Below are 27,549 nucleotides of genomic sequence, written 5' to 3'. Positions count from 1 at the left end.
CATCCAGAAGGCGAGGTCAGTACAGGTGCATCAAAGCTGGGACCGAGAGACTGAAAAACAGCTTCTATCTCAAGGCTATCAGACTGTTAAACAGCCACCACTAACATTGAGTGGCTGCTGCCAACACACTGACACTGACTCAACTCCAGCCACTTTAATAATGGGAATTAATGGGAAATGATGTAAATATATCACTAGCCACTTTAACCAATGCTTCCTTATATAATGTTACTCACCCTACATTATTCATCTCATAGGCATACGTATATACTGTACTCTATATCATCGACTGTATCCTTATGTAATACATGTATCACTAGCCACTTTAACTATGCCACTTTGTTTACATACTCATCTCATATGTATATACTGTACTCGATACAATCTACTGTATCTGCCTATGCTGCTCTGTACCATCACTCATTCATATATCCTTATGTACATATTCTTTATCCCCTCACACTGTGTACAAGACAGTAGTTTTGGAATTGTTAGTTAGATTACTTGTTGGTTATTACTGCATTGTCGGAACTAGAAGCACAAGCATTTCGCTACACTCGCATTAACATCTGCTAACCATGTGTATGTGACAAATAAAATTTGATTTGATTTGATTTGAGCAGGTATGTTGGCCTGTATCAGGGGCAGGTAAGTTAGGAGCAGGTATGTTGGCCTGTATCAGGGGCAGGTAAGTTAGGAGCAGGTATGTTGGCATGTATCAGGGGCAGGTAAGTTAGGGGCAGGAATATTGGCTTCTGGCTGCAAGTCATCTGGTGACTGAGGTGGTGTGTTTCCTGATAGGTTGGTCTCCATTGCCAGCTGTTCTTTTTAAAGTCTGTCTTCTATTCCGTTGGTTGCATTTCCATTGCCATCTCTTGCTTCTTTGTTCTCACTTTGTAAGCTCAGAGATAGATTTCACTTCTCTATTCTCTTTTTTCCCTTCGCCTAAAGTTTAAAAAAAATTAAAAAATAAAGCTAATGGGATAATGAATTTCGTCATTTTCACCGCGTTCTGTCATTTCAACCACAGTTAAGTTTGTGATGGAAATTACACTTCTACAGTTTTTGGAGAAAAGTGACAGGCTGCTTAGCATGCTTTGGCTAGTATTACAGCTAGTGTGTAGTTTACACTAAATGCATAAAACAGTCAAATAAAATAAAAAATGATACAACAAATTAAAGAAATTATAGCCTGTTTGAAAATGACTGACAATAAAAAATATTTTCTACACAAGCAATATTTACCCACATTTTCCTTCAACCTGGACATCACATCTGGAACAACTGTCCGCTACAGCCATGTGCTTCAGTGTCACAATACGTTCCCATCGTATTTAAGTTAACATTCTCTTGAAAAAAACGTTATTAATGAGGAATTTGTCCTCAGCGGTAGAAATGACACCACTAACAAAGGACAGGTTTATTTTGTGTAAAAAAAACAATATAAAGGGCATACTCACAATAAATATCGATATGGATTTTATTTAATGGACTCTTTCTTTAGTAGATAACACTATATCATGTGTAATTATTCATGTTTCTCATAGAAAAACAGCAAAATCTCAAAAGTCTGGGTCAGGGACAAGGGAAAAACAGCAAAATCTCAAAAGTCTGGGTCAGGGACAAGGGAAAAACAGCAAAATCTCAAAAGTCTGGGTCAGGGACAAGGGAAAAACAGCAAAATCTCAAAAGTCTGGGTCAGGGACAAGGGAAAAACAGCAAAATCTCAAAAGTCTGGGTCAGGGACAAGGGAAAAACAGCAAAATCTCAAAAGTCTGGGTCAGGGACAAGGGAAAAACAGCAAAATCTCAAAAGTCTGGGTCAGGGACAAGGGAAAAACAGCGAAATCTCAAAAGTCTGGGTCAGGGACAAGGGAAAAACAGTGAAATCTCAAAAGTCTGGGTCAGGGACAAGGGAAAAACAGTGAAATGTCAAAAGTCTGGGTCAGGGACAAGGGAAAAACAGTGAAATCTCAAAAGTCTGGGTCAGGGACAAGGGAAAAACAGTGAAATGTCAAAAGTCTGGGTCAGGGACAAGGGAAAAACAGTGAAATGTCAAAAGTCTGGGTCAGGGACAAGGGAAAAACAGTGAAATGTCAAAAGTCTGGGTCAGGGACAAGGGAAAAACAGTGAAATCTCAAAAGTCTGGGTCAGGGACAAGGGAAAAACAGTGAAATGTCAAAAGTCTGGGTCAGGGACAAGGGAAAAACAGTGAAATGTCAAAAGTCTGGGTCAGGGACAAGGGAAAAACAGTGAAATCTCAAAAGTCTGGGTCAGGGACAAGGGAAAAAACAGTGAAATGTCAAAAGTCTGGGTCAGGGACAAGGGAAAAACAGTGAAATGTCAAAAGTCTGGGTCAGGGACAAGGGAAAAACAGTGAAATCTCAAAAGTCTGGGTCAGGGACAAGGGAAAAACAGTGAAATCTCAAAAGTCTGGGTCAGGGACAAGGGAAAAACAGTGAAATGTCAAAAGTCTGGGTCAGGGACAAGGGAAAAACAGTGAAATGTCAAAAGTCTGGGTCAGGGACAAGGGAAAAACAGTGAAATGTCAAAAGTCTGGGTCAGGGACAAGGGAAAAACAGTGAAATCTCAAAAGTCTGGGTCAGGGACAAGGGAAAAACAGTGAAATGTCAAAAGTCTGGGTCAGGGACAAGGGAAAAACAGTGAAATGTCAAAAGTCTGGGTCAGGGACAAGGGAAAAACAGTGAAATGTCAAAAGTCTGGGTCAGGGACAAGGGAAAAACAGTGAAATCTCAAAAGTCTGGGTCAGGGACAAGGGAAAAACAGTGAAATGTCAAAAGTCTGGGTCAGGGACAAGGGAAAAACAGTGAAATGTCAAAAGTCTGGGTCAGGGACAAGGGAAAAACAGTGAAATCTCAAAAGTCTGGGTCAGGGACAAGGGAAAAACAGTGAAATGTCAAAAGTCTGGGTCAGGGACAAGGGAAAAACAGTGAAATGTCAAAAGTCTGGGTCAGGGACAAGGGAAAAACAGTGAAATCTCAAAAGTCTGGGTCAGGGACAAGGGAAAAACAGTGAAATCTCAAAAGTCTGGGTCAGGGACAAGGGAAAAACAGTGAAATGTCAAAAGTCTGGGTCAGGGACAAGGGAAAAACAGTGAAATGTCAAAAGTCTGGGTCAGGGACAAGGGAAAAACAGTGAAATCTCAAAAGTCTGGGTCAGGGACAAGGGAAAAACAGTGAAATGTCAAAAGTCTGGGTCAGGGACAAGGGAAAAACAGTGAAATCTCAAAAGTCTGGGTCAGGGACAAGGGAAAAACAGTGAAATGTCAAAAGTCTGGGTCAGGGACAAGGGAAAAACAGTGAAATGTCAAAAGTCTGGGTCAGGGACAAGGGAAAAACAGTGAAATGTCAAAAGTCTGGGTCAGGGACAAGGGAAAAACAGTGAAATGTCAAAAGTCTGGGTCAGGGACAAGGGAAAAACAGTGAAATGTCAAAAGTCTGGGTCAGGGACAAGGGAAAAACAGTGAAATGTCAAAAGTCTGGGTCAGGGACAAGGGAAAAACAGTCAAATGTCAAAAGTCTGGGTCAGGGACAAGGGAAAAACAGTGAAATGTCAAAAGTCTGGGTCAGGGACAAGGGAAAAACAGTGAAATCTCAAAAGTCTGGGTCAGGGACAAGGGAAAAACAGTGAAATGTCAAAAGTCTGGGTCAGGGACAAGGGAAAAAACAGTGAAATGTCAAAAGTCTGGGTCAGGGACAAGGGAAAAACAGTGAAATGTCAAAAGTCTGGGTCAGGGACAAGGGAAAAAACAGTGAAATGTCAAAAGTCTGGGTCAGGGACAAGGGAAAAACAGTGAAATGTCAAAAGTCTGGGTCAGGGACAAGGGAAAAACAGTGAAATGTCAAAAGTCTGGGTCAGGGACAAGGGAAAAACAGTGAAATGTCAAAAGTCTGGGTCAGGGACAAGGGAAAAACAGTGAAATGTCAAAAGTCTGGGTCAGGGACAAGGGAAAAACAGTGAAATGTCAAAAGTCTGGGTCAGGGACAAGGGAAAAACAGTGAAATCTCAAAAGTCTGGGTCAGGGACAAGGGAAAAACAGTGAAATGTCAAAAGTCTGGGTCAGGGACAAGGGAAAAACAGTGAAATGTCAAAAGTCTGGGTCAGGGACAAGGGAAAAACAGTGAAATGTCAAAAGTCTGGGTCAGGGACAAGGGAAAAACAGTGAAATGTCAAAAGTCTGGGTCAGGGACAAGGGAAAAACAGTGAAATGTCAAAAGTCTGGGTCAGGGACAAGGGAAAAACAGTGAAATCTCAAAAGTCTGGGTCAGGGACAAGGGAAAAACAGTGAAATGTCAAAAGTCTGGGTCAGGGACAAGGGAAAAACAGTGAAATGTCAAAAGTCTGGGTCAGGGACAAGGGAAAAACAGTGAAATGTCAAAAGTCTGGGTCAGGGACAAGGGAAAAACAGTGAAATGTCAAAAGTCTGGGTCAGGGACAAGGGAAAAACAGTGAAATGTCAAAAGTCTGGGTCAGGGACAAGGGAAAAACAGTGAAATGTCAAAAGTCTGGGTCAGGGACAAGGGAAAAACAGTGAAATGTCAAAAGTCTGGGTCAGGGACAAGGGAAAAACAGTGAAATGTCAAAAGTCTGGGTCAGGGACAAGGGAAAAACAGTGAAATCTCAAAAGTCTGGGTCAGGGACAAGGGAAAAACAGTGAAATCTCAAAAGTCTGGGTCAGGGACAAGGGAAAAACAGTGAAATGTCAAAAGTCTGGGTCAGGGACAAGGGAAAAACAGTGAAATGTCAAAAGTCTGGGTCAGGGACAAGGGAAAAACAGTGAAATGTCAAAAGTCTGGGTCAGGGACAAGGGAAAAACAGTGAAATGTCAAAAGTCTGGGTCAGGGACAAGGGAAAAACAGTGAAATGTCAAAAGTCTGGGTCAGGGACAAGGGAAAAACAGTGAAATCTCAAAAGTCTGGGTCAGGGACAAGGGAAAAACAGTGAAATGTCAAAAGTCTGGGTCAGGGACAAGGGAAAAACAGTGAAATGTCAAAAGTCTGGGTCAGGGACAAGGGAAAAACAGTGAAATCTCAAAAGTCTGGGTCAGGGACAAGGGAAAAACAGTGAAATGTCAAAAGTCTGGGTCAGGGACAAGGGAAAAACAGTGAAATCTCAAAAGTCTGGGTCAGGGACAAGGGAAAAACAGTGAAATGTCAAAAGTCTGGGTCAGGGACAAGGGAAAAACAGTGAAATCTCAAAAGTCTGGGTCAGGGACAAGGGAAAAACAGTGAAATCTCAAAAGTCTGGGTCAGGGACAAGGGAAAAACAGTGAAATCTCAAAAGTCTGGGTCAGGGACAAGGGAAAAACAGTGAAATGTCAAAAGTCTGGGTCAGGGACAAGGGAAAAACAGTGAAATGTCAAAAGTCTGGGTCAGGGACAAGGGAAAAACAGTGAAATCTCAAAAGTCTGGGTCAGGGACAAGGGAAAAACAGTGAAATCTCAAAAGTCTGGGTCAGGGACAAGGGAAAAACAGTGAAATCTCAAAAGTCTGGGTCAGGGACAAGGGAAAAACAGTGAAATGTCAAAAGTCTGGGTCAGGGACAAGGGAAAAACAGTGAAATGTCAAAAGTCTGGGTCAGGGACAAGGGAAAAACAGTGAAATGTCAAAAGTCTGGGTCAGGGACAAGGGAAAAACAGTGAAATCTCAAAAGTCTGGGTCAGGGACAAGGGAAAAACAGTGAAATCTCAAAAGTCTGGGTCAGGGACAAGGGAAAAACAGTGAAATGTCAAAAGTCTGGGTCAGGGACAAGGGAAAAACAGTGAAATCTCAAAAGTCTGGGTCAGGGACAAGGGAAAAACAGTGAAATCTCAAAAGTCTGGGTCAGGGACAAGGGAAAAACAGTGAAATCTCAAAAGTCTGGGTCAGGGACAAGGGAAAAACAGTGAAATCTCAAAAGTCTGGGTCAGGGACAAGGGAAAAACAGTGAAATCTCAAAAGTCTGGGTCAGGGACAAGGGAAAAACAGTGAAATCTCAAAAGTCTGGGTCAGGGACAAGGGAAAAACAGTGAAATCTCAAAAGTCTGGGTCAGGGACAAGGGAAAAACAGTGAAATGTCAAAAGTCTGGGTCAGGGACAAGGGAAAAACAGTGAAATCTCAAAAGTCTGGGTCAGGGACAAGGGAAAAACAGTGAAATCTCAAAAGTCTGGGTCAGGGACAAGGGAAAAACAGTGAAATCTCAAAAGTCTGGGTCAGGGACAAGGGAAAAACAGTGAAATCTCAAAAGTCTGGGTCAGGGACAAGGGAAAAACAGTGAAATGTCAAAAGTCTGGGTCAGGGACAAGGGAAAAACAGCGAAATTGAAGTATAAAATGCATCTGAAAAGTAGCTAAAACACAGTTGTGGAAAAAGTACTCTAACGTCAAACTTGAGTAAAAGTCTAAAAGATTTTGGGTTTAAATATACTTAAGTATCAAAAGTAAAAGTATAAATCATTTCAAAATCCTGATATTATACAACGCAGACGGCACATTTTTTTTTTTTTTAAATAGTCAGGGGCACACTCCAACACATATGGTGCCTTTGGAAAGTATTCAAACCACTTGACTTTATTTTATTGTTACGTTACAGCAATGTTCTAAAATGGATTAAATAAAATATTTTCCTCATCAATCTACACACAATATCCCATAATGACAAAGCGAAAACAGTTTTTTAGCTTTTTTTTTTACAAAAAAACTTATTTACATAAATATTCAGACCCTGAAATTGAACTCAGGTGCATCCTGTTTCCATTGATCATCCTTGAGATGTTTCTACAACTTGATTGGAGTCCACCAGTGGTAAATTCAATTGATTGGACATGATTTTGAAAGGTACACACCTGTCTATTTAAGGTCCAACAGGTGACAGTGCATGTCAGAGCAAAAACCAAGCCATGAAGTTGAAGGAATTGTACGTAGAGTTCCAAGACAGGATTGTGTCGAGGCACAGATCTCTGGAAGGGTAAAAAAAAATGTCTGCAGCATTGAAGGTCCCTAAGAATAGTCGTCGCCATCATTCTTAAATGGAAGAAGTTTAAAACCACCAAAACTTTTCCTAGTGCTGGCCACCTGCACAAACTGAGAAGGGCCTTGGTCAGGGAGGTGACCAAGAACCTGATGCTCACTCTGACATAGGTCCAGAGTTCCTCTGTGGAGATGGGAAAACCGTCCAGAAGGACAACCATCTCGGCAGCAATCCAGCAATCAGGCCTTTATGGTAGTGGCCAGGCGGAAGCCACTCGTCAATAAAAGGCACATGACAGCCCACTTGCAGTTGGCCAAAAGCCACCTAAAGACTCTAAAAACATGAGAAACAAGATTCTCTGGTCTGATGAAACCAAGATTGTCCTGAATGCCAAGCGTCACATCTGGAGGAAACCTGCACCATCCCTATGGTGAGGCATGGTGGTGGCAGCATCCTGCTGTGGGGATGTTTTTCAGAGGCAGGGAGACTAGTCAGGATTGAGGGGAAAGATAAACAGAGCAGTGTACAGAGAGATCCTTGTTGAAAACCTGCTCCAGAGCGCTCAGGAGCTCAGACTGGGGTGAAGATTCACCTTACAACAGGACAACGACCCTAGGCACACAGCCAAGACAACGCAGGAGGGACTTCGGGACAAGTCTCTGAATGTGCTTGAGTGGCCCAGCCAGAGCAGAGACTTGAACTCGATCAAGCATCTCTGGAGATACCTGACAATAGCTGTGCTGCAACGCTCCCCATCCAACCAGACAGAGCTTGAGAGGATCTACAGAGAAGAATGGGAGAAACTCCCCAAATACAGGTGTGCCAAGCTTGTAGCTTCACATCCAAGGAGACTCGAGGTTGTAATCGCTGTCAAAGGTGCTTCAACAAAGTACTGAGCAAAGGGTCTGAATACTTGTGTAAATGTGATATTTTCATAGTTTTCCATTTTTTATACATTTGCAAAAATGTATAAAAACCTGTTTTTCTTTGACATTATGGGTTATTGTGTGTAGATTGATGAGGGGAAAAAAACTATTGAATCCATTTTAGGATAAGGCTGTAACGTAACAAAATGTGTAAAAGTCAAGGGGTCTGAATACTTTTCGAATGTACTGTAATGATCAGCGGCAGTAGGGATGACCAGGGATGCTCTCTTGATAAGTGTGTGAATTTGACCATTTTCCTGTCTAAATGTAACGAGTACTTTTGGGTGTCAGAGAAAATGTATGGAGAAAAAAGTACATAATTTTCTTTAGGAATGTAGTGAAGTAAAAGTAAAAGCTGTCAAAAATATAAATAGTAAAGTACAGATACCCCAAACAACTACTTAAGTAGTACATTAAAGTATTTTTACTTAAGTACTTTACACCACTGCATAACATATAGGTTTTTCCATCAGCAGACTACGATCGATAATGTCAAAAGCCACACTGAAGTCTAAGAAAAAAGCTCCCACAATCTTTTTATCATCAATTTCTCTCAGCCAACCATCAGTCATTTGTGTAAGTGCCGTGCTTGTTGAATGTCCTTCTCTATAAGCGGGCTGAAAGTCTCTGGTTAATTTGTTTACAGTAAAATAGCATTGAATCTGGTCAAGCACAATTTTTGCCAAAAGTTTACTAAGGGTTGGTAACAGGCTGATTGGTTGACTATTTGCTTTACTATTCTTGGGTGGTGAAATTACTTTTGCTTCCCTCCAGGCCTGAGGGCACACACGTTCTAGTAGGCTTTGATTGAAGATATGGCAAATAGGAGTGGCAATATCGTCCACTGTTATCCTCAGTCATTTTCCATCCAAGTTGTCAGACCTCAGTGGCTTGTCATTATTGATAGACAACAATCATTTTTTTCACCTCATCCACTCTCACTTTACAGAATTCAAAATCACAATGACAGTGTCAGCGTTTGTTGCTGTCATGCCTAAATTTGCTAATCTTGCCAATGAAAAAATCATTAAAGTAATTGGCAATATCAGTGGGTTTTGTGATGAATGAGCCATCTGATTCAATGAATGATGGAGCTGAGTCGACCCTTTTGCACCAAATTTCATTTAAGGTGCTCCAAAGCTTCTTACTATCATTCTTCAAGTCATTTCTCTTTGTTCCATTGTATAGTTTCTTCTTCTTTTTATTCAGTTTAGTCACATGATTTCTCAATTTGCAGTACGTTTGCCAATCGGTTGTGCAGCCAGACTTATTTGCCATTCCTTTTGCCTCCCCATCAATCCACGGGGATTTAACCGTTTTTGCAGACATTTTCTTCATGGGTGCATGCTTATTAGTAACTGGAATAAGCAATTTCATTAATGTGTCAAGTGCAGCGTCTGGTTGCACCTCATTACACACCACAGGCCCAAAAATATTCTTTACATCAACAACATAGGAATTTAACAAAACATAATTCTTGTATGACCACTATATTGGGCACAGTCTTCGGAACTTTTCCTAGATATGGCTAGTATATTGTGATCACTACAGCCAATGGATTTGGATACTGCTTTAAAGAACATTTCTGCAGCAAAGATTTGTTGATGATATCATTCCTGTGCTGTTTTTAACTACGCTGGTAGGTTGACTGATAACCTGAGCCAGGTTGCAGGCACTGGTTACAGTTTGAAGCTTTTTCTTGAGTGGGCAGCTTGATGAAAGCCAGTCAATATTTAAATCACCCAGAAAATATACCTCTCTGTTGATATCACATACATGATCAAGCATTTCACACATTATCCAGATCCTGACTGTTAGCACTTGGTGGTCTATAGCAGCTTCCCACAAGAAAAACAGCTTCCCACAAGAAAATGCTTTAGGTGAGGCAGAGGAACCTGTAGCCATATTACTTAAAAGGTATTTAACATGAGATCGTCTCTAAGCTTTACAGGAACGTGGTTCTTGATATAAACGGCAACACCTCCACCATTGGCATTTCTGTATTTTCTGTAGATTTTATAACCATGTATTGCTACCACTGTATCATCAAAGGTATTACCTAAGTGAGTTCAAAAGCACAATACAGTTTTCATCCAAATGGCAGCCCCGCCACTTGATTTGCTACAATGCTGAGGGATTGGGCTGGAGAAGTGTAACCATTGTCAAATTCATGGAGATATGGATGCAAACTTTTACAGCCCATGAAATGAACATATTTTTAAACAATACATGCTTGTTAAAAAAAAAAAGCATTGATACAAACCACAGAGTAGAACATTTGTATTTTTGGTTATGATGGGGTAAGTCAATTGTTGGCTGCTCAATTCATCTGATAAATTGTATTATTTAAGAAACAATAGATACATACAATTAATAAAAATGATGTTGAAAATGCATTCTCTCACGTGATTTCTGACCTAAATTCTGGACAAGTGAATGACAGTTTCCTATCCATAATTAATCAGTCAGTCCACCCATAAAACAATGAGCCAAAGTGATTTACATAGAATAATCACAATCATCATTTGTGTTGATCTGATGAACACCAATAACCCAGTGAAAGAAAACATTTGTAATTGTTGGGATTTTTTTTATTGTTATTATCAATTGAACAGTATGATTCTACAAATGCGAGAATTCACCAATAACCAAAATAAGGGTTGCACGCTTGTGAGATCTTCACTTAATAGTCTTAGAAACAGACATGGGGTTTATCTATTAGATTAATCCCTATACATTTTTCTGAGGTAATACAGTACACCCCTGCCTCATTGTCCCGCAATACAATTAGGGGCCAATAAAGCTATCTCATGTTTACTTCTACTTCCTTCTATCTGGAAAACCTCACGCCACTAAATGTCACCCCACGAGCCACACACCAAAACAACCATTTTATACCATAACCTCCCTCTTACCTTCACCCACACACACCTGGAATCATTTCCTCAGACCACACACACACACGCATGCAGGCACGCACACACGCGCACACACACACATTAATCAACAGTACATTTACAGGCACACAGAATTATGAGGGCGTACTCAACAAAAACATAATCACAACATCAGTAAACCTTCAAAAGTACAATAAAAACATACATTTAAAATAACTGAATCTTTCTGTGACATAAATATATTTTGCCTCTCTTCGTTTAAGTTTAACAAGATTCCAATTATGGAATCTGAAGTTCTTACTGTAAAAATCATTGGACCATTCTAGTCCTATAATTGGTGATCCATAATCATGTTAGACAACAAGGCAAGTCACAATACATTCTCCAAACTATTCTAGCAAAATCCTCATTCTTTACAATAAATAGTAAAGTTCTTGAAACGAGTGAGATTCCGGTCACATAAATGTAATCTTATAACGAAATGCACAAATTTTCACAAAAAAATGTAAACAATGGAATTGTATAGCTTTTGCTCTACACCTTGAAATGTGAGAAAAGTAGATTTAGTTACATTTGCTTTGGTGAATGTCACTTTACAAGGACAGCTTTGATTGATGTCCTTTCTGATACTAGGCTTTTGAATCCAAAAAGCCAATATGAATAATAATATCATAGCTTTGGGTTTGAAATAGTTTGTGGATTCTCTGAGAAACACAATTGTCTTACTTGCCATATCCCAAGTCAGATCAAATGTGAGATTCAGCATTCCTGAAAAGAAATGAAAATACCCACCCGGGCACACAAATACAGACGCATGTACATTACACATACACGCCATGACATCATAAGTCAGCACTATGACATCGCAAACACTGGCTTTGACATCTTCATGCAGTTTGTCTTTTCACTTTGATTGCATCTGCTTTTTTTTAAATCAAGAATACAAAAAGGTTCAAATCCACTAGAAAGATGAATATTCAAAATCCAGGAAACATTGAGCTTCAACAGAGAATAAAAAATAATAATAGGGGAACTAATAATCATGGTGATGATGATAATAATAAAAGAGTAAATCTATAGTAATCATAACCATGACCATAAACACAAACACATATCATAGAGCTTTAAAAACATTGTCTGGCTGAAAGTAATACATTTTTGTCTTTATCCAGTCACAGTTAAAGGGGCGAGCCAAAATACTATACAAAGATTTTGTAAATACTATGGTCTCATTATGCCTTCAGTCAAAGTTGAGAGTTCAACCCTTTCAAAATTGGCCAAAAATGACCACATCTTCCATGTTATAATCTGTCAAACCCACAAAAAAATAAACTTTTGTAAATGTACAAAATACGGCATTAGGTCCACCCCCACCCCTGCAATGTAAAAAAAACAATAGTATGATGGCTTTTTGTCACACTCAATGTCAACCTCACGAGGGCACAAAGTAGCTTTGCAGCATTGACTCTGTTTTCTTCACACTTACAAAATGTGTCAGTCATTTCTGCAGTGTTGCACAAACTTTCTCCAATATTGACACAGAAAAAGCCGACATAGTACAGACCACAGACACACATAAAGAGTTTTCAGAATAGCCCTTGGTGTTGTGTCCATTGTCTTCTGTTCTCCCTTTCCCGCCATTCCTCCAAATATTGTGAACGGCTTGAGTTTCAGAAACAGTCATGTGGAATTCAGAGAAGTCGGAGTAGTGATTGGTATATTAACTACTAACAAATCAATGTTTTACTTCACAATCCTGGTAAACAGCTCAGAAAGGATTATCAATGGAGCAGGAGCTTGACTGGTTTTGGAGATTGTTTTAAGGGACAGACCCATGGGCAGGTATGGCTAAACAAAGCCCTTGCATTAGCCACGAGGTAAATCCTCTGCATGGCAGTGTCCCTCAAAATTAACACATCTTCACTGAGCTTTCATTCTCATGTGGTCAACAATTTTGTTTCGTTTTTATCCCTTTCAGGTGGTCTTTAACTCCTTATAAACGTGACTGACATTGTGTATCGAATAACAGTGTCAAAGCATTTCTGTGCGACTATAAACATAACTGGAATCAGCTCCACAGTTTGGAAACTGACCTCATTTGAGACTTGGGTCTCTATGGGAATGACAGCCATCACGTCGACCAGCCAGCCAATCAGGCGAGGGTGCAAAGGTCATGCAGCAAAGTTATATTTGTGTCAAATCATGCTAATAATAACTGAAGAAATCCAGCCATAATCAAGAGGTTCAACCCTTACATGACCTTATACAAAACGTCTGCAGACTAAGTTATGGCTGTAGTGTGAGATTGTGGTAGCTAGCAACAGTACTCCAAATGTGTCTATTTTCAAGTCGTCCAATCAAAAATTAGGACAGTGACACAGGGCAACTCAAATGTCCACTCAGTGTCAGCCATTAAGTCATCAGGCTATAGCTGTGTGATACCCCCCCCAGAATACACATACTGTCTAACAGGGCTTTATTCCTTTACAAAAAAACAACAATTTACAGTCTTGTACTATTATTTTTTTTTTACAAAAGTCAAACCACCATCACATTGTTCTGCATTCCATCTCAGTGTCTGTTCAGATTCAAAGACAGTTTCGTTCTCTCTGTCAGAGCAACAAGAAACCCAATAACCATTTAATCCACTAGTAAAAGTCATGTGCTCGGATAATGTTTCAATAGCACGAAAAACTTTGTGAAATTGTTCCTTTTTTGCTCTATACATGGCCCTTTTTCTTTCTCCCTCCTCAACAATATGGTTGAATATTCTCTTTCCCAAGACTCACAATAACATGAATCAAATCAATAGGCTTCATTCAAAATTCCCTCTAATATTTCTATTTTCTCAATGGTTTCTTTCTATCATTGCCATTTTCTGTGTTTCCTGGCAACAGGTAACAATGGCATCCACTCTTCTCTCACATCTTTCATTCTTGTTGGGACGTAGTATCCCCGTCATATCCTTCTCTCTCTCATCAGCTTGCCCTTGCCTCTCTTGTTTCTTCTTCTATTCATCTATCTTTCCATCATGCCCCAATTGACCTTCTCTTCCTCTCCCTTTCCTTTCCTTTCCTTTCTGCGTGAACAGGTTCAGCTTGAACATTCTCAACACGACCTTCATCTCTCCTTCACTGTTGGCTTTACTCTCTCACACGGTCACCTCGTTCTTACTAGCCGTCCTCAATGTCTGGCCCCCTCCTCCGCCACCGGGGATATATTGGAGCTGTTCGATGGTGTTCTGCCTCTTGGCGGCGAATGCCATCCTCCGCACGTTGTGGCCCCCGATGGTCCCCGCCCCGCTCCCTTGCCCTACCCCGGCCCCTGGTCCGTGCCCATGAGGGTCCCCCCAGCTTCCTACCGGGTGGCCCGCCACACTCATCTCCAGCTCGTGGCCCGATGTGGGGTGGGAGTTCATCTTGATCATGTGATGGCGGTCCAGCGAGGGTGTGACGCAGATGTTCTGCTGTGATTGGGCCTTGTGGCTGAGGCATCCCATTGTCGGGACTCCCATCCCCCCAAATTCCCCCATCCCGCTCATACCCACCATACCGCCTACCCCTGGCATGCCCATGCCCACCATCCTCTCCTCCAGACGGTCGGGCGAGACTAGGAGTCTCTCGTGGGACTTGCGAAGCGTCTGTGAGGTGGAGCTCTTGCTGGTGGTCATGGCCTTGTAGTACTGGTGCTGCTGGTTCTTGGAGAGTCTGGAGAGGGTGTTGCCCTCGCCAAGCGCTAGGAGCTGGTCCTGGGACATGACCCTCCGCGGGGCCTTGTCAAAGGCAGCCTGGTACCCCGATGACTGGGCTGGCAGAGGGTAGGGGTTGGGGGTGGATGTGGGCACGTGGATATGTGTCCGGGAGGAGTGGAGGGGGAGGGTACCCCTGGCTCCAAGAGTGTAGTCACCGCCCCAGTGGAGGTGGTGCTGGGATGAGTGGAACGACAGAGGGGCGTTGTTAGGTCGTCGCTTCGATGAGTAGTAGCCAGAGTAGTCCTCCAAATCTTTCTCTGTTTTTTTTTTGGGGGGGGGGGGGGGGGGGGGGGTTGAGTTTTTAAAGAAAGACGATGAAAGAAACAAATGTAGAAATAACAGTTAGTGAAATTCATTCATTATCGGGTGAAACAAAGTGTTCCAACATTTCTCGTCCTAAGAAGTCTTTTATCTTTAAAGACTTTCCCTGGACTGAGCTCCCTGAAAGCAGCAAACTGAAATGTGACCATTAGCCAACCGTTGGTTCCTCTCTCTCTGTGTGTATTCTACAATCCCCCTATACATCCTCCCTATTACATAGTTTTCTGGGTCACCTACTCTGAACGAACAAGCCTTTATCAACTCCCATTCTATAGATTATAACAGCCTACATTAAAGGCACAACAAAAGGGAATACGTCTGACACACACCGTCGGCCGGCTGCATCTCGCCTGTCATTGCTTCTTCCACACACATATCTCTGGAGCTCTCTCTCTCTAACCCCCCCCCAGCAGCGGCTGCCACCCAGGCTTCACTCCCACCCCTCCCCCACTGCTCCCCTCCTCACCGAGTCTCTTCAGGGAGCTGTAGCGGCTGATCTCAGGTTTCATGGCCGCCTCGTAGGAGGGGGGAAGCTGGGCCAGGTTGTGGAAGGAGTGCGAGAAAGGGGGTTGCGGGTGCAGGCCGGAGCTGCTGTGCTTGCCGGTGAGGAGGGTCCCCGTGGAGGCCAGCTGGGCGTTGTTCATGCGGGGCACGCGCTCTGGAGGAGGAAGAGGAAGACATTTTCAAAGACCCGACACACACGGGAGCATTAATCAGGGCCCTAACACACGGGGATACATTTAGAATGACCTAGCATGTTTATTAACATAATATATACCGTATGAGTATGTTTATAAGGACCTAATATACACACATATATATTTATAAGGACCTAACACCTATATGGTGGGTAGCTACATTTATAACGGGCCAACATGTATTTAAAATTAACTTAAAGGTACATATACATTGACGAAACATGCCAATTCCTTACAAATTACTAGTCTTAGAGAATTGCTGCCATTTGTAATTTGTACATTTTCAAGTCATTCTAAGGCGACTAGTATGAGGTAACATATAAAACAAGCCAAGATGATTGTCTGACACTTTGGCCATTGACCATGTACAATAATGGGCAATAACAGCCAATAATATCTTTATAACCACTGAGGGAACACACGGGAGACATTGACCACTGTGGAGTAACACGTGCAGGCTTCAGGTCACTGACTTCACTCAAGCCAAGGCCCATAGTGTAAGTAAGCACACTTACACCACAAACGGATACAGTATGTATACAGCGCATACTGAGACACTTACGAGGGAGACGCACACACACAGAGTGAGTGGGAGCATTGAAACAGCGACGGGGTTAAGGAAACAGCGACTGTGCTGAGGGGAAAAACACCCGATGGGACATGTACAACACCAGACAGACGTGTCACGAGGCCAACTCACACACCCCGCCGCCTGTGTCAGCTAGTTAGGCTTACCCTTAGCAGCCGAGCGTTTGGGACTGGAACCAGACACCTGGATAAAATTGTGGTGCAAGTTGCCAACTGCAAGAGAGCACAGCGAACACTGACGGTACAGCCACTCGTGCGTGTACGCGTGAATCATGAGCATTGTTTGCGTGTGTGGTGGAGTGTGTGCGGTGGGGTTACGTGAGCGTGTTCAGAGTGCAAGCATTGTTGAGCGCGACTCCATACAGTCAGCGTTACCAGGCTACTGCGTCCACCTCCGCTGTCCGCGATCATCACTGTAAGGGTTCGTGTGCATCTGAAAACAGGCTATTACTGTGTTATTACAATGTAATAACAGCGTTAGTGTCAGGACACTAACATTGCTATGACAGTGTTGTCCAAATGCGTTCTGTTGCGTCACTCACTGCGGTTGTCTTTGCTCTGGAGCACCGGGGTGTAGAGGCTCTTGGGGGGACGACCGAGGCCGTCTCCTACGATGGCGTTGGTCAGGACGCTGCTGTCGTTCCTCTCCCCCTGTTGGACTGGGCTGGCCTGGCTGCGCAGGATGTCCACCAGGGCTCTGGGAGAAGGAGGAGAGAAGAGGAAAAAAATCATGGACAAGAGCGAGAGAGTAGAACAAACTACTTTCCGTTCAAAAGTAGAGCATTCGACTTAGCTGGCCACCAACGTACATGTGCTACTTGTTCATTGATCGTGGTTCAGTTTCATCACCCCTGTGGCTTGTGGCCTCAATGGATTTCAAAAAAAAAAAGACTAAAAACCCACTGACAGACCCACATACACCCACACGGCCATTTATTCAGACTGTTTACTGATCGTTTGCTCAAAGACAATTCTCCGTTCCTTTCTCACCTGGGCATGTTGATGTCTCTGTTCCGGGGTCGTCGGGACATCTTGTGGAAGGCCACCTTGATGCCCACGGCCACCACCAGGGTGACGGAGATCACCCCTCCGATCACGTACGCCGTGCTGTTGCTCTGCTGCTGCAGCTGCTCCGAGTCTGGGTCACCCCGGTTCCCCGACAGCGGGGGGTTCGTCTGCGGTGTGTCGAGCCAACCGGGCGAGTTGTAGTTGTTGCACGACTCCTGGTCCAAGCGGCTACGCTGGTGATCACAACAGTAGCGGTAGTGGCAGGTGCCGCAGCAGTAGATGTAGGTCCCCTTGGAGCAGTTGAAAGTGCTGTCTAACTGGCCCATGACGTCGTAGTAGGCCCGACACACGTCCACATCCACCAGGCGCCGGGGGGGCGGAGCCACCTGGGCAGCACCCAGAGGGGGCTTGAGGGCGTCAGCTGCCGTCATGTTCTGAGGGAGCTTGATCTGGGGGAGGGGCTTGGGGAGCGTTTCGGGTTCTTTCGGCTCGCCGTCGTGAGCGTCCTCCATCTCAGCCGTTTTAGGCGCCACCTTCGCCCCCCCCGGGGGTGGCGGCATCGGTTTGTTCCCAAAGTCGGTGAGGAGGAACAGGGTGGTGCCGCTGGGGCCGCCGTTGGATGAGCGGCGCTCTGTGGTGACGGTGACGGCAGAAAGGACGAGGCCGGACACAAGGGAAAATATGAGGGAGTTGCTGAACATCCTTCTGTAGGTTCTTGGCCTCATTTTTCAACGTTTCAGCGTTTCTGAGCCAAAGTTAGATTTTTTAAAGGCCCGCCCCGCCGGGTGTTCAAATATAGAGGTCCTCTTCCAAGAGGGAAAGTGTCTTCTTTGAATTTCACTGGCGTGTAAGTCTAAAAAATATAAAAAGCTTCTACTCAAGGTTTCAACTGGAATACGATGAACTAATCCTTTGTTAGTGCTTCCGTGTACAGAACACACACTAGGGTGGGTGTTTTTACGTTGTTTAAAAGTGATTGTTGTTTTTGCTTGTTCAAGCAATGCGTGTGGCGTGTAACTTGTATGCATTTATGTAAACATCTCTCTCAAGCTATCAATACAAATCTATTCTCGTTCGCAAGCAGCTCATGTAAACGTTGAGGTTTTATATATTCCTATATTTCTACGTTCTAGACCTTGGCATGTACTGGCCTATATTATGGCTATACTTGTGAAAGGACCATTTGAAGTTTGTCTCGACAACTTCAACTTAGCACACAAAAACAAAATAGACGAGGAGGATGCTGGAAAATGTATATATTGTAAACATCAGTCAATAAAGTGTTATTTAATGGAATGGAAAGAGTAACGATCATGTTTGTGGTCTCTCCTGTGCAGACCTCACTAAAATACCAAGCTTGGGTTGTCTTTCTTTATGAGAGGCAGTATTATCTTGTAAACAAAATCAATGTGTAAACGTTTCGTACCCGTCGGGAATCTTTTGAACTATCCCACAAAGTTATGAATAAGGTAGCAAGCGAATCCTATTTGAAGGGCAGGTGTGGTCTGTAAACATTAAGGGTTGCATGTAAACTTCATTTTCTTTATTTGAGTACTTTTCACCTACGCTTAATTAGATTATCACTTGGAATTGGCACTTCAGTTTTCTGCATTTGACCCGCAAACCTTAATGTAAAACTTTGTGTGAATTGTAAACAATGGTGTTGGCAGCTTTAGGTGCCTCTAATTCCCCATGTCCATACATGCGCTAGAACAGATTGGTTTATTATCAGTATTAGCTTGATAGTGTCATTCTGCACTGAATGTTCTATTTGTTCACAAACGTTGAATATTGAGAGAAAGGAAATAGAGGTGGGGTGGTCAATTGAGGAAATATCATTCAGAGAGACTTGGGATTCTAAATTTCGGACTTAAATGCAGTGGTTGGAAAAGCCAAAAAAAAAAAAAAAACGTTTGCGCTTTGAGAAAAGGACCAATCACAAAAGCTTGTCAACAAGGTCCGGTGAAAATGGGTACTGAAGAAATGTACCAAGCAGCATATATAGTTGAGACAAACTGGGACCACACAATTCACGCCTAACTTAGTGAGAAAGGGAAAACTAAGATATAACACAGCAGAGTGATGGACCAAATGAATAAAGGCAGCCGGAGATAGTAATTTCTGTTTGTTGGTGAATTAGGAAAAGGTGAGAGGGGGAAGGAGGGACTGGTGAATGGGAGGTGGAGGGACGAAAGGAGGCTAAGGATCTATGTGCGTTTGATCCCCTTGCGGGAGTGTCTCTGCTCTGAGTTTAACTCGGCCCAACAGAATAGAACGAAGGTGGGCTTGGGCCCGGTTCTGGCAGGACAGCGCGGCTCCGCCCACAGAACAGACATGAAAATGTCTGGATTCATTGGTTCAATGCAGAATATGTGGAGAAAATGTACACTATGAGATGGTCCCTTTACAGCCTAACCTAACCTGGGCTGATGACTACAGATACATGGTCATTGTGACCTAAACGAGAAAAGTAGAACAATCTAATATGAATAGCTTTCTAAGCGATTTTCTTCTGAAAATGAATGTGGGAAATGGTATCCTAGTGTCATAGAAGCTCTTCACTGTATCCCTGAATGTATGAGCGCGCCTATATTTGAAAGTGACTATACAAGATGTTGTTGATGCAAAGAAGTCTTAAAACAGGGTAAGATGGTAGATCTAAATGTTGGGTCATAGTATGGCTGGTGTGATACGGCTTATGTGTTAAAGTGCTATCTCCTTTGACAGACACCGTCAATACACTGGGGGGGGGGGGGGGGGGGGGGGCTGTGTTGCATGTTTTGAGAGGAAGAAAATAGGAGCACAAGGGTTTGAATATCATCCGGGTAAAAGGAAACTGGGGATTTTCAGATTGTTAAATGTGGTGTGCCTACATGTGCTGTATGGGAGAATGCTAGAGAGATGCTGAGAGAGAGAAGAAGAAGAAAAATGTGAGGTATATAATTGAGGGAGATAAGCAAAGTAGCGACAAAATAGCAGCGAGGTCAATGTATCACGTTATATGTGACTTGTCTTGCCCTTCAGTCAGTCAACGCCTAGTTCGATTGATCGATCTGGGGCCGAGCTTTCAGAGCCTGAGCAAGTTTGCGAGTTATCACTGCTTACCACTCTCCAACTAATGTACTACAAACAAATACAGGTCACCATTAAAGATTAGTTGAATGAACCAATAATGCACTATTCATCCAAATCTGAAAGATTTTAGGAGCAGAAAATTATGTATATTTTTTTTAACTGACGAAGGACAGTAAATGTACATTTAACTACAGGCATTAGGCTAACTCTCCACAACGTGGTTCTAACTACTTTTTGATTGATAGAATGTTATAACTTTATGTACGCTTTGAGCTTCAATGCTATTTTGATGTAATAAGGATATGAAATGTGTATTTTATGTGTTAGGGAGACAAATGAGAAAACGACTATTCTGATATTGAATCTGAACGCTGTGTGAAGTCAAGATAACACTAAGTGAAACATGAGGTATGAATGGTAAGCGTGACTTTGGTAGTTTCGTTGTTGTAGTTATTTTTTCTTTTTTCTTGCACAGTTCGTATGGCACTGGTTTAGGTCTCGCTCGAAACAAAACAGGGGAAGAAAGAAAAACAGTCCGTGCAAATTAAGGTCCAAAATCCCCAAATTAAGGTCCAAAATCTCCAAATTAAGGTCCAAAATCCCCCACCCCACCCCCACCCCCCCCCCCCTAAAAAAAAGAAAATACTGAGAAAATAAAAAAAGGGATGTAGAAAGTCTGTTGTAATTAGCAAACAGCCTCTGGATCTAAAGAGGGGGGGAACGTCCCCTTAGTTGTTCCACCTGGCCAAGACAGTGATGATGACGTAATCCAGGTTTGAGGTTCTTTCTTTGCTTTTTTTTTTCTTCTTCAAACTTCTACGTCTTTACTTATTCTAAATTGACACTGCAAAAAGAAGAAGACAGCAAGTTGATCAATGGATGACCTTTTCTTCGTCCACAGTTTAGCCATCGTGTTTCTATTCTAGGAGAGTTTAGGTACAAGACGTAAACTGAGTGTGCAAAAACATTAAGGACACCTGCTCTTTCCATGACATAGACTGACCAGGTGAAAGCTAAGATCCCTTATTGATGTCCCTTGTTAAATCCACTTTAAAATCAGTGTAGATGAAGGGGAGGAGACAGGTTAAAGAAGGATTTTTAAGCCTTGAGATAATTGAGACATGGATTGTGTACGTGTGCCATTCAGAGGGTGAATGGGAAAGACAAAATATTTAAGTGCCTTTGAAAGGGGTATGGTAGTAGTGCCAGGCGCTGCTGGGTTTTTCATGTTCAACCCTTTCCAGTGTGTATCAAGAATGGTCCCCCACCCAAAGGACATCCAGCCAATTTGACACAACTGTGGGAAGCATTGGAGTCAACATGAGCCAGCATCCCTGTGGAACGCTTTTGACACCTTGTAGAGTCCATGCCCCAAAGAATTGAGGCTGTTCTGAGGGCAAAAGTGTGTGGGGGGGGGGGGGGGGGGGGGGTAAAACTCAATATTAGGAAGGTGTCCTTAATGTTTTGTACACTCGGTGTACAAAAGCACTGAACAAGCATGCATGATTACTCCTACATAAACAGTTAGCTAATGACTGGTATAAGCAGTAATTAACAAGTGCATACATTCACTCAGTTTGGCTAAATCGATTCATATTTCAGATTGCGTGATATCCATGGTGTAAAAATGACAATGCATGTTGCATTATTGCATTCATTTAAAAGCAACGATTTAATTGAATCTAATCATCATACGGTCAGCAAATCTGTAACATGAAACACAATTCGGGAAAAGCTCATCCTTTCACACCAGACCTTGAATGTCACAGTCATAGACTCCCGAGGACTACATTCTCCTATACTCCTTCGTTAGGTAAGGACCTGCGAGATCACACTACGTTAACATCAACTTCGAGAGAATAGACATGTTTTGACTTCAACAACAACAACAAAACAGCTAGATGGGACATGATGATGAGACACACCATATGGATAGTACTGACACCGAGAGACGAGTGTCAGGGGAGAAGAGTAGGTCTCATAGTGAAGACTGGGCCTCGAGAGGAGTGAAAGGAGGGGAGAAGCCACAGATGTGAGCAGAGTGGGGGGTTGCCCGGAATGGGAGTATCCTTCCGAAATGGGAGGGGGGAAAAAAGGAGGCAAAGCTGGGTTGGAGGCCCAAACAGTGGAGTCTCTTGTGCTGAAAAGTTAAGGGTACCTTTAATATCACTGACTGCCCTGGGGGGCCATTTGCATTCCGTTTCCTGGATGCAGCAATTAAGAAGGTAGCTGATCAGCACAACAGCTGATCTCCTCTAATGTGATGCTTTCTAGGCAGACCCATCGGTTTCGACAGACACACCACTCGGCCTGGCCACAAATAGGGAGATGTTATGAGTCTGTTCGGTTCCATATGGAACAGAGAATTCCGAACATGTACGCTGTCTGAGCATCTGCATATGCCTGGCCCCTACCGCGAGCACACAGGTCTTAAAGAGACAGCGCACATGCTGGCACACAGCGTGTTAGCGCTACACCGACCCCCCCCACCCCCCACCTCCCTCCCTCCCGCTCTCTCTCTGCCAGTGAGTGGGCTGGAGCAGGCTCTCTCAGAATAGCACTGCAGCATCGAACGAGAGGAAGAGTGAGAGAGGGAACGAAAGGGAAGGAGCAACACCGTCCTCCACCTCCCATATCAACACATATCCGTCTATCCATTGTCTTATCAATGCCCTCCGTTGTGCAATGGGCTTTGTGTCACCTCTCCTCCTTTCCCAAGGATCTCTCCATCTCGCCCTCCTCCCATGCGGCTCAGTGTCAGATGTTTGTCCACCCCACCGCTCCTCTTGTTCGTCCACCCTACCCCACCTTTTCTCCCCATCTCTCTCTGGACTGAGGCATGCTGGTTCAAAAGGCAGAGCAACAGCGTCCTTTGTAATTAGGTGTCAGGGTGCATAGGCCTCCGAAGAAGAGGCATCATGAATTATGGAAGCAACTTAATTACTGTAGACCCATTACCAACTCCCTTGATACGTTAAGGATTAATTACCTTTAATACTGGGAAACGCTGTAGTATTTTTGACCATTATTGAACTATTGTGGCTGTTTCCTAATGTGCCATATCATGTAGCATTCATTGAGCTTAGTCTATAGGCTCTTTGTGGGAGATTATATATCGATAAGCCTCCCGCGGCTGAGGTTTTGGGCAGCAAACAGGTGCCTCTACGTGACAATGTTATCAAAGCAAAACCATATCCATACACATTGAAGTTAGGCAGGCTTGCTGGCCATGAGCATGATGGCACGGTTGGTGTGTCGACATCTGCATTCATGTGGCGTTGCTCATGTCGGGAACAAGTCATACAGTCATTGTGTGCCTAGGCCAATTCACACACTTCCATTTTCTATTGCTGCTAGATGACTTCGTTTATGGGGGGAAACGGACAAGATAGACACAAAATGGGAGGGTAGTTATCGTGGTCGAGGCGCAAAGAGCGAGACCTGTTCACGTGCGCGTTTCGTTAGGCAACGTTGCAGCACTAAACAGAAACAAAATGAAGGAACGACTTACCTGCGTGTCGCTGATTGTATTCAAAGGGCAATAAGATGATGGTCCATTTTTAGATGCGGTCGTCAGGCCCGTTACCATGTTTCCTTGAAATTAAACAAGGAGGGAAGATATTGTAGCACATCAATTGTTGCCAATACAATAATTCCAATATAAATTGAGTAAAAAAATGACCCTACACTATGCCACATCACAATGAAAGCCCATAGATTGGAGTTCACACGCGGATGCGCTGGTCTATTCCAAATATTAAATAACTACACCAAAATTGTGTGTCATATGGTCAAAAAGAATTGTTAGAAAAATAGAAAAATCAGCACTCAATTAATAATTAACTTCCATCCTAAATTGAGAGAGTCGTGTTTATCTATCCACTCGAATGAGGCTGTGGAAATCCGTTTTCAAGCTTTTGAAGTTATGCAAACAGGAGAACATTAATCAGATTTTGTTCATTAAAAAGTGTTCAAAAAGGTAGCTTTACCGGATGTCTAGTAGTCCATTCACCAACATTGGATCTTAATTGTGATTCTCGGAAAATAACTGATCATGCCTACATTTTCCATTGTAATTCCAGGTGAGGATGAAATGAATTTGTCTCGAAGGACATGCTTCTCTCCGAATAGACATAGAAAATCGCACAATAATAAAACATTTTTTTTAAACGAGGGGGAGGTCGTCTAACTAAATTATATCAGAAAATATATATTTTCAATCACATATTGCTATTTCCTTTTAGCGGCGACTATAATCCTCACTGCGCTCCCCCCTTTGCTATAGAGGTTCCACCGCGTTGATGAAATTCATAAAAAGTAATTGCTTTCACAAAGGTCCGCCACACTCGATGCTCACTCATTGATAGGACAATATGGTAGGCCTACTTGTCCACGTTTCCATTTGTTAAGTGAGCAAAAGTATCTACCAATCGGTGACACGCTTTATTCCCAATGAGCCATCTCTTTCGCGGAAACATTGGTTTACAAACGGGGATGGAATGGAATGGTTGAAACGCATGCATCAGGAGCGAACACGCACACGCCTTCAAAAAAGCAAAATGTTTCTGTTCTATGTAAACAACAAAGCTCACTGCAAATAACAGTGGAATGCAAACATCTAAAACACTAGCAAAGTGATGGGGGAAAATTGACACTGCTTTACAGCGTTTCATGGGGAAATAGATAGAGAGGGAAGATTCTAGGATAATGCAGTGTCATTAGTTGCCTTGACAACCATGTCCACGTATTTCAGCTAATTATGAATTTGATGGAAATTAGTAGATGCTTGTTTCCTTCGTCCCAGTCACTGCCCCATTCACTAAATGACGTCATCACAAGAAAAAAGGAAATATGCAAATATATTTTAAAAAAAAACGTCAATTCGTTGCACAAACTGTTCCCAAATCCTCTCAGGCATGCCTTCCCTCAGTGACAGATACATTACAGTACCCTGTAGGCTACATAAAATTGAACCGAACAGAGCAGAATAGAAAATAATATGCATCAAACTCTACCATAAAGTCCACCATTGGTGGAAGCATTATTATGTGACAGAGGCAGCAATATTGATTAGTGTAGCAGAACAGAGGCACACTGAAGGACTGTATGGGGTCTGTGGCCCCACAGATGGTCTTCTGTAACATGGTACACAGTGGCTCTTAGAGCCACGGTTAGGCAACTGTCCAAAATCATCACTTCTCACCAGTGATTACTCTGAACGTCAGTATATCAATGAATTAACCAAACACATGATCAATATTGTCTCCAGGAGGCTAACAAACATGGCAATAGTCATTTTAACCTCAAAGGTAAGTGCTGACCGGACACTTCGCAAATGAAAACTCTGAAATTGAATCTGAATGAAATGTCCAGAGACTCACGTTTCACTCCATAATAGCCATTTGAGGACAGGCTAAAAGAGAACCCTTGTGAACCAGCCACAGGAAATACTCCCCCCTGAACAGGAAATGGAGAATTCTCAGGGGTATCTACAGTCAATGGGTAAGTCCACCCACATGAAGTAGACAGGGTGTCCGGTGTTGCGGGACTGCACATCACAATGACAATGTGTAGACTTTGGGCAATTTCTTACTTTGTGTTGTCTGGTAGTCTTAGATCCAAAGAAAGAGAAATGTTCGGCAAGTCCATGAGGGCATTACAAGCCTGTTGGTGGCTACGCCAAAACATACTGATATAATGAGTACGTTAGTCAAAAAGGTATTGTAATGGAAGATAGTAATGGCTGACCTATTATTCAAGGGGCTTTGGCCCCATCCCCTTTTATGGCATAACTACAAAGCATATGGATGTATACAGTATATTTTTCATATCTTCATTTCACTAGGCAAGTCAGTGAAAGAACACTTTCTTATTTACAATGACGGCCTAGGAACAGTGGGTTAACTGCCTTGCTCAGGGGCAGAACAACAGATGTTTTTACCTTGTCAGCTCGGGGATTCAATCTAGCAACTATTTTGATTACAGGTCCAACGCTCTAAACCACTAGGCTACCTGCAGCCCCAATATGAACCGTTGAACAAATTAGCATTCAAGGATCAAATCTGGGTCACATGACGACAGCGATAACGACAAGCTCCCAGATGTGACGTGTGTGTGTGTGCGCACGTGGGAGAAAGTTAAGGCATGAGGAGCCTTTCCTCGCCATTTGCGTCACTTCCTCCATTCCATGTCTTGAGGGGCAAAAGAGAAGCATTGTCGCCATCGCTATGCAGGCCTCTCAGTAGTAGACCTGCCAGACCTCTACTCAGTCAACAGTGCAGGATGACTCAAAGTGTCCTCTGGCCAGGATGGAGTCGGTGTGCGTCACAAACACACACACACACTTTGACACACAGCACCTTCAGATACACAGGGCCAAGCACCTCTGGCTCCCAAACATCTCTAGGCGGTAGTCCATGACCAGGTGAAATCTTTTCATCAAGTAGCATATGCAGAGCCAGTCTCCCGAGAGAGCCTCAGCAGCCATCTTGTTGTTGAACACATTAGCAACCATGTGTTGTGTTGTGCTGCGTATACCATAAGGTATGTAGAGACAGGGAGAGGAAAACGTAGGCACTCAACGGTGCAACGTAAACACAATGAAAGGGAGGGGCCAGACCAAATTGTATGGTCAAAGTGGTAACATTTGACTTAAAACCAGCAGGTATGATGCATTATGGTGGAGTTATAATGCATTGAAAGACTTATCATAAGTGTGCATGGACCCCCCCACCTTATGATATAGCAGTACACATTATGTGGTCACACCTTAAAAAGGACACTTCTACGACCCAATGCAATATTCATGGGTAGTTCTACCAACTGATTGAAGTGACTGGTGCATTTTGCATAACTTTGTTTACTTGAGTAGGGTACTCTATTTGACAGAGTACTAGGTCGCTGCCTGGAATAGGTCTTCTACTGAGGTGACAATAGAAGCAGTTACCTGCTGTTCCAGACGTAGGAACACGACATGCTAACGCTAGGCTCATGCACTTAACTCACACTACCTTGTAAGAACAAGCTCTTTAAACGGGGCAAACTGCAGTTGCTCCATCCGTTTTTGTACTTATCTACCCCTTGCATATGAACGTAACTTATGACTCGTCGAGTTTAGTTCGGTCCTGTTCCACCAGAACCCAAAATACAAGCTTGTTTTCCTCCAATGTTTGTGAACAATGTAATTGTAAACAAACATGGTCAGAACTATACGTTTGATCTCATGGCTCGTCAGTTCTGGCATCAATTGCTCTAGGAATTTGAGAGTGGCTAAATCTTTCCAGCCCCACCCCTCAGCGTGTAAACCACTTTCTTATT

General features: G+C 43.1%; 1 protein-coding gene across 2 annotated transcripts; it reads right to left on the bottom strand.

Annotated features, from left to right (window-relative positions):
* Nucleotides 1-10,462: 10,462 nt before the first annotated feature.
* Nucleotides 10,463-24,595, bottom strand: LOC110496812 (protein shisa-7). 2 transcript variants are annotated; one of them, XM_036952715.1, is made up of 7 exons: nt 24,222-24,595; nt 23,744-23,826; nt 17,140-21,076; nt 16,692-16,846; nt 16,297-16,362; nt 15,330-15,521; nt 10,463-14,799 (listed from the first exon to the last, which is right to left on the bottom strand). In XM_036952715.1, exons 3-7 carry the CDS (start codon nt 17,880-17,882, stop codon nt 13,943-13,945), a joined length of 2,013 nt encoding a protein of 670 aa, XP_036808610.1. In that variant the 5' UTR covers nt 17,883-21,076; nt 23,744-23,826; nt 24,222-24,595; the 3' UTR covers nt 10,463-13,942. The 2 variants fall into 2 exon arrangements, with proteins under 2 accessions (XP_036808610.1, XP_036808611.1); XM_036952716.1 differs by lacking the exon at nt 16,297-16,362 and having other exon boundaries at nt 24,222-24,592.
* Nucleotides 24,596-27,549: the final 2,954 nt, after the last annotated feature.

This window comes from Oncorhynchus mykiss, chromosome 18, assembly GCF_013265735.2.
Source record: "Oncorhynchus mykiss isolate Arlee chromosome 18, USDA_OmykA_1.1, whole genome shotgun sequence".
In the NCBI taxonomy this organism is placed as follows: Eukaryota; Metazoa; Chordata; class Actinopteri; order Salmoniformes; family Salmonidae; genus Oncorhynchus; species Oncorhynchus mykiss.
This window is presented reverse-complemented; position numbering and strand designations above follow the sequence as displayed.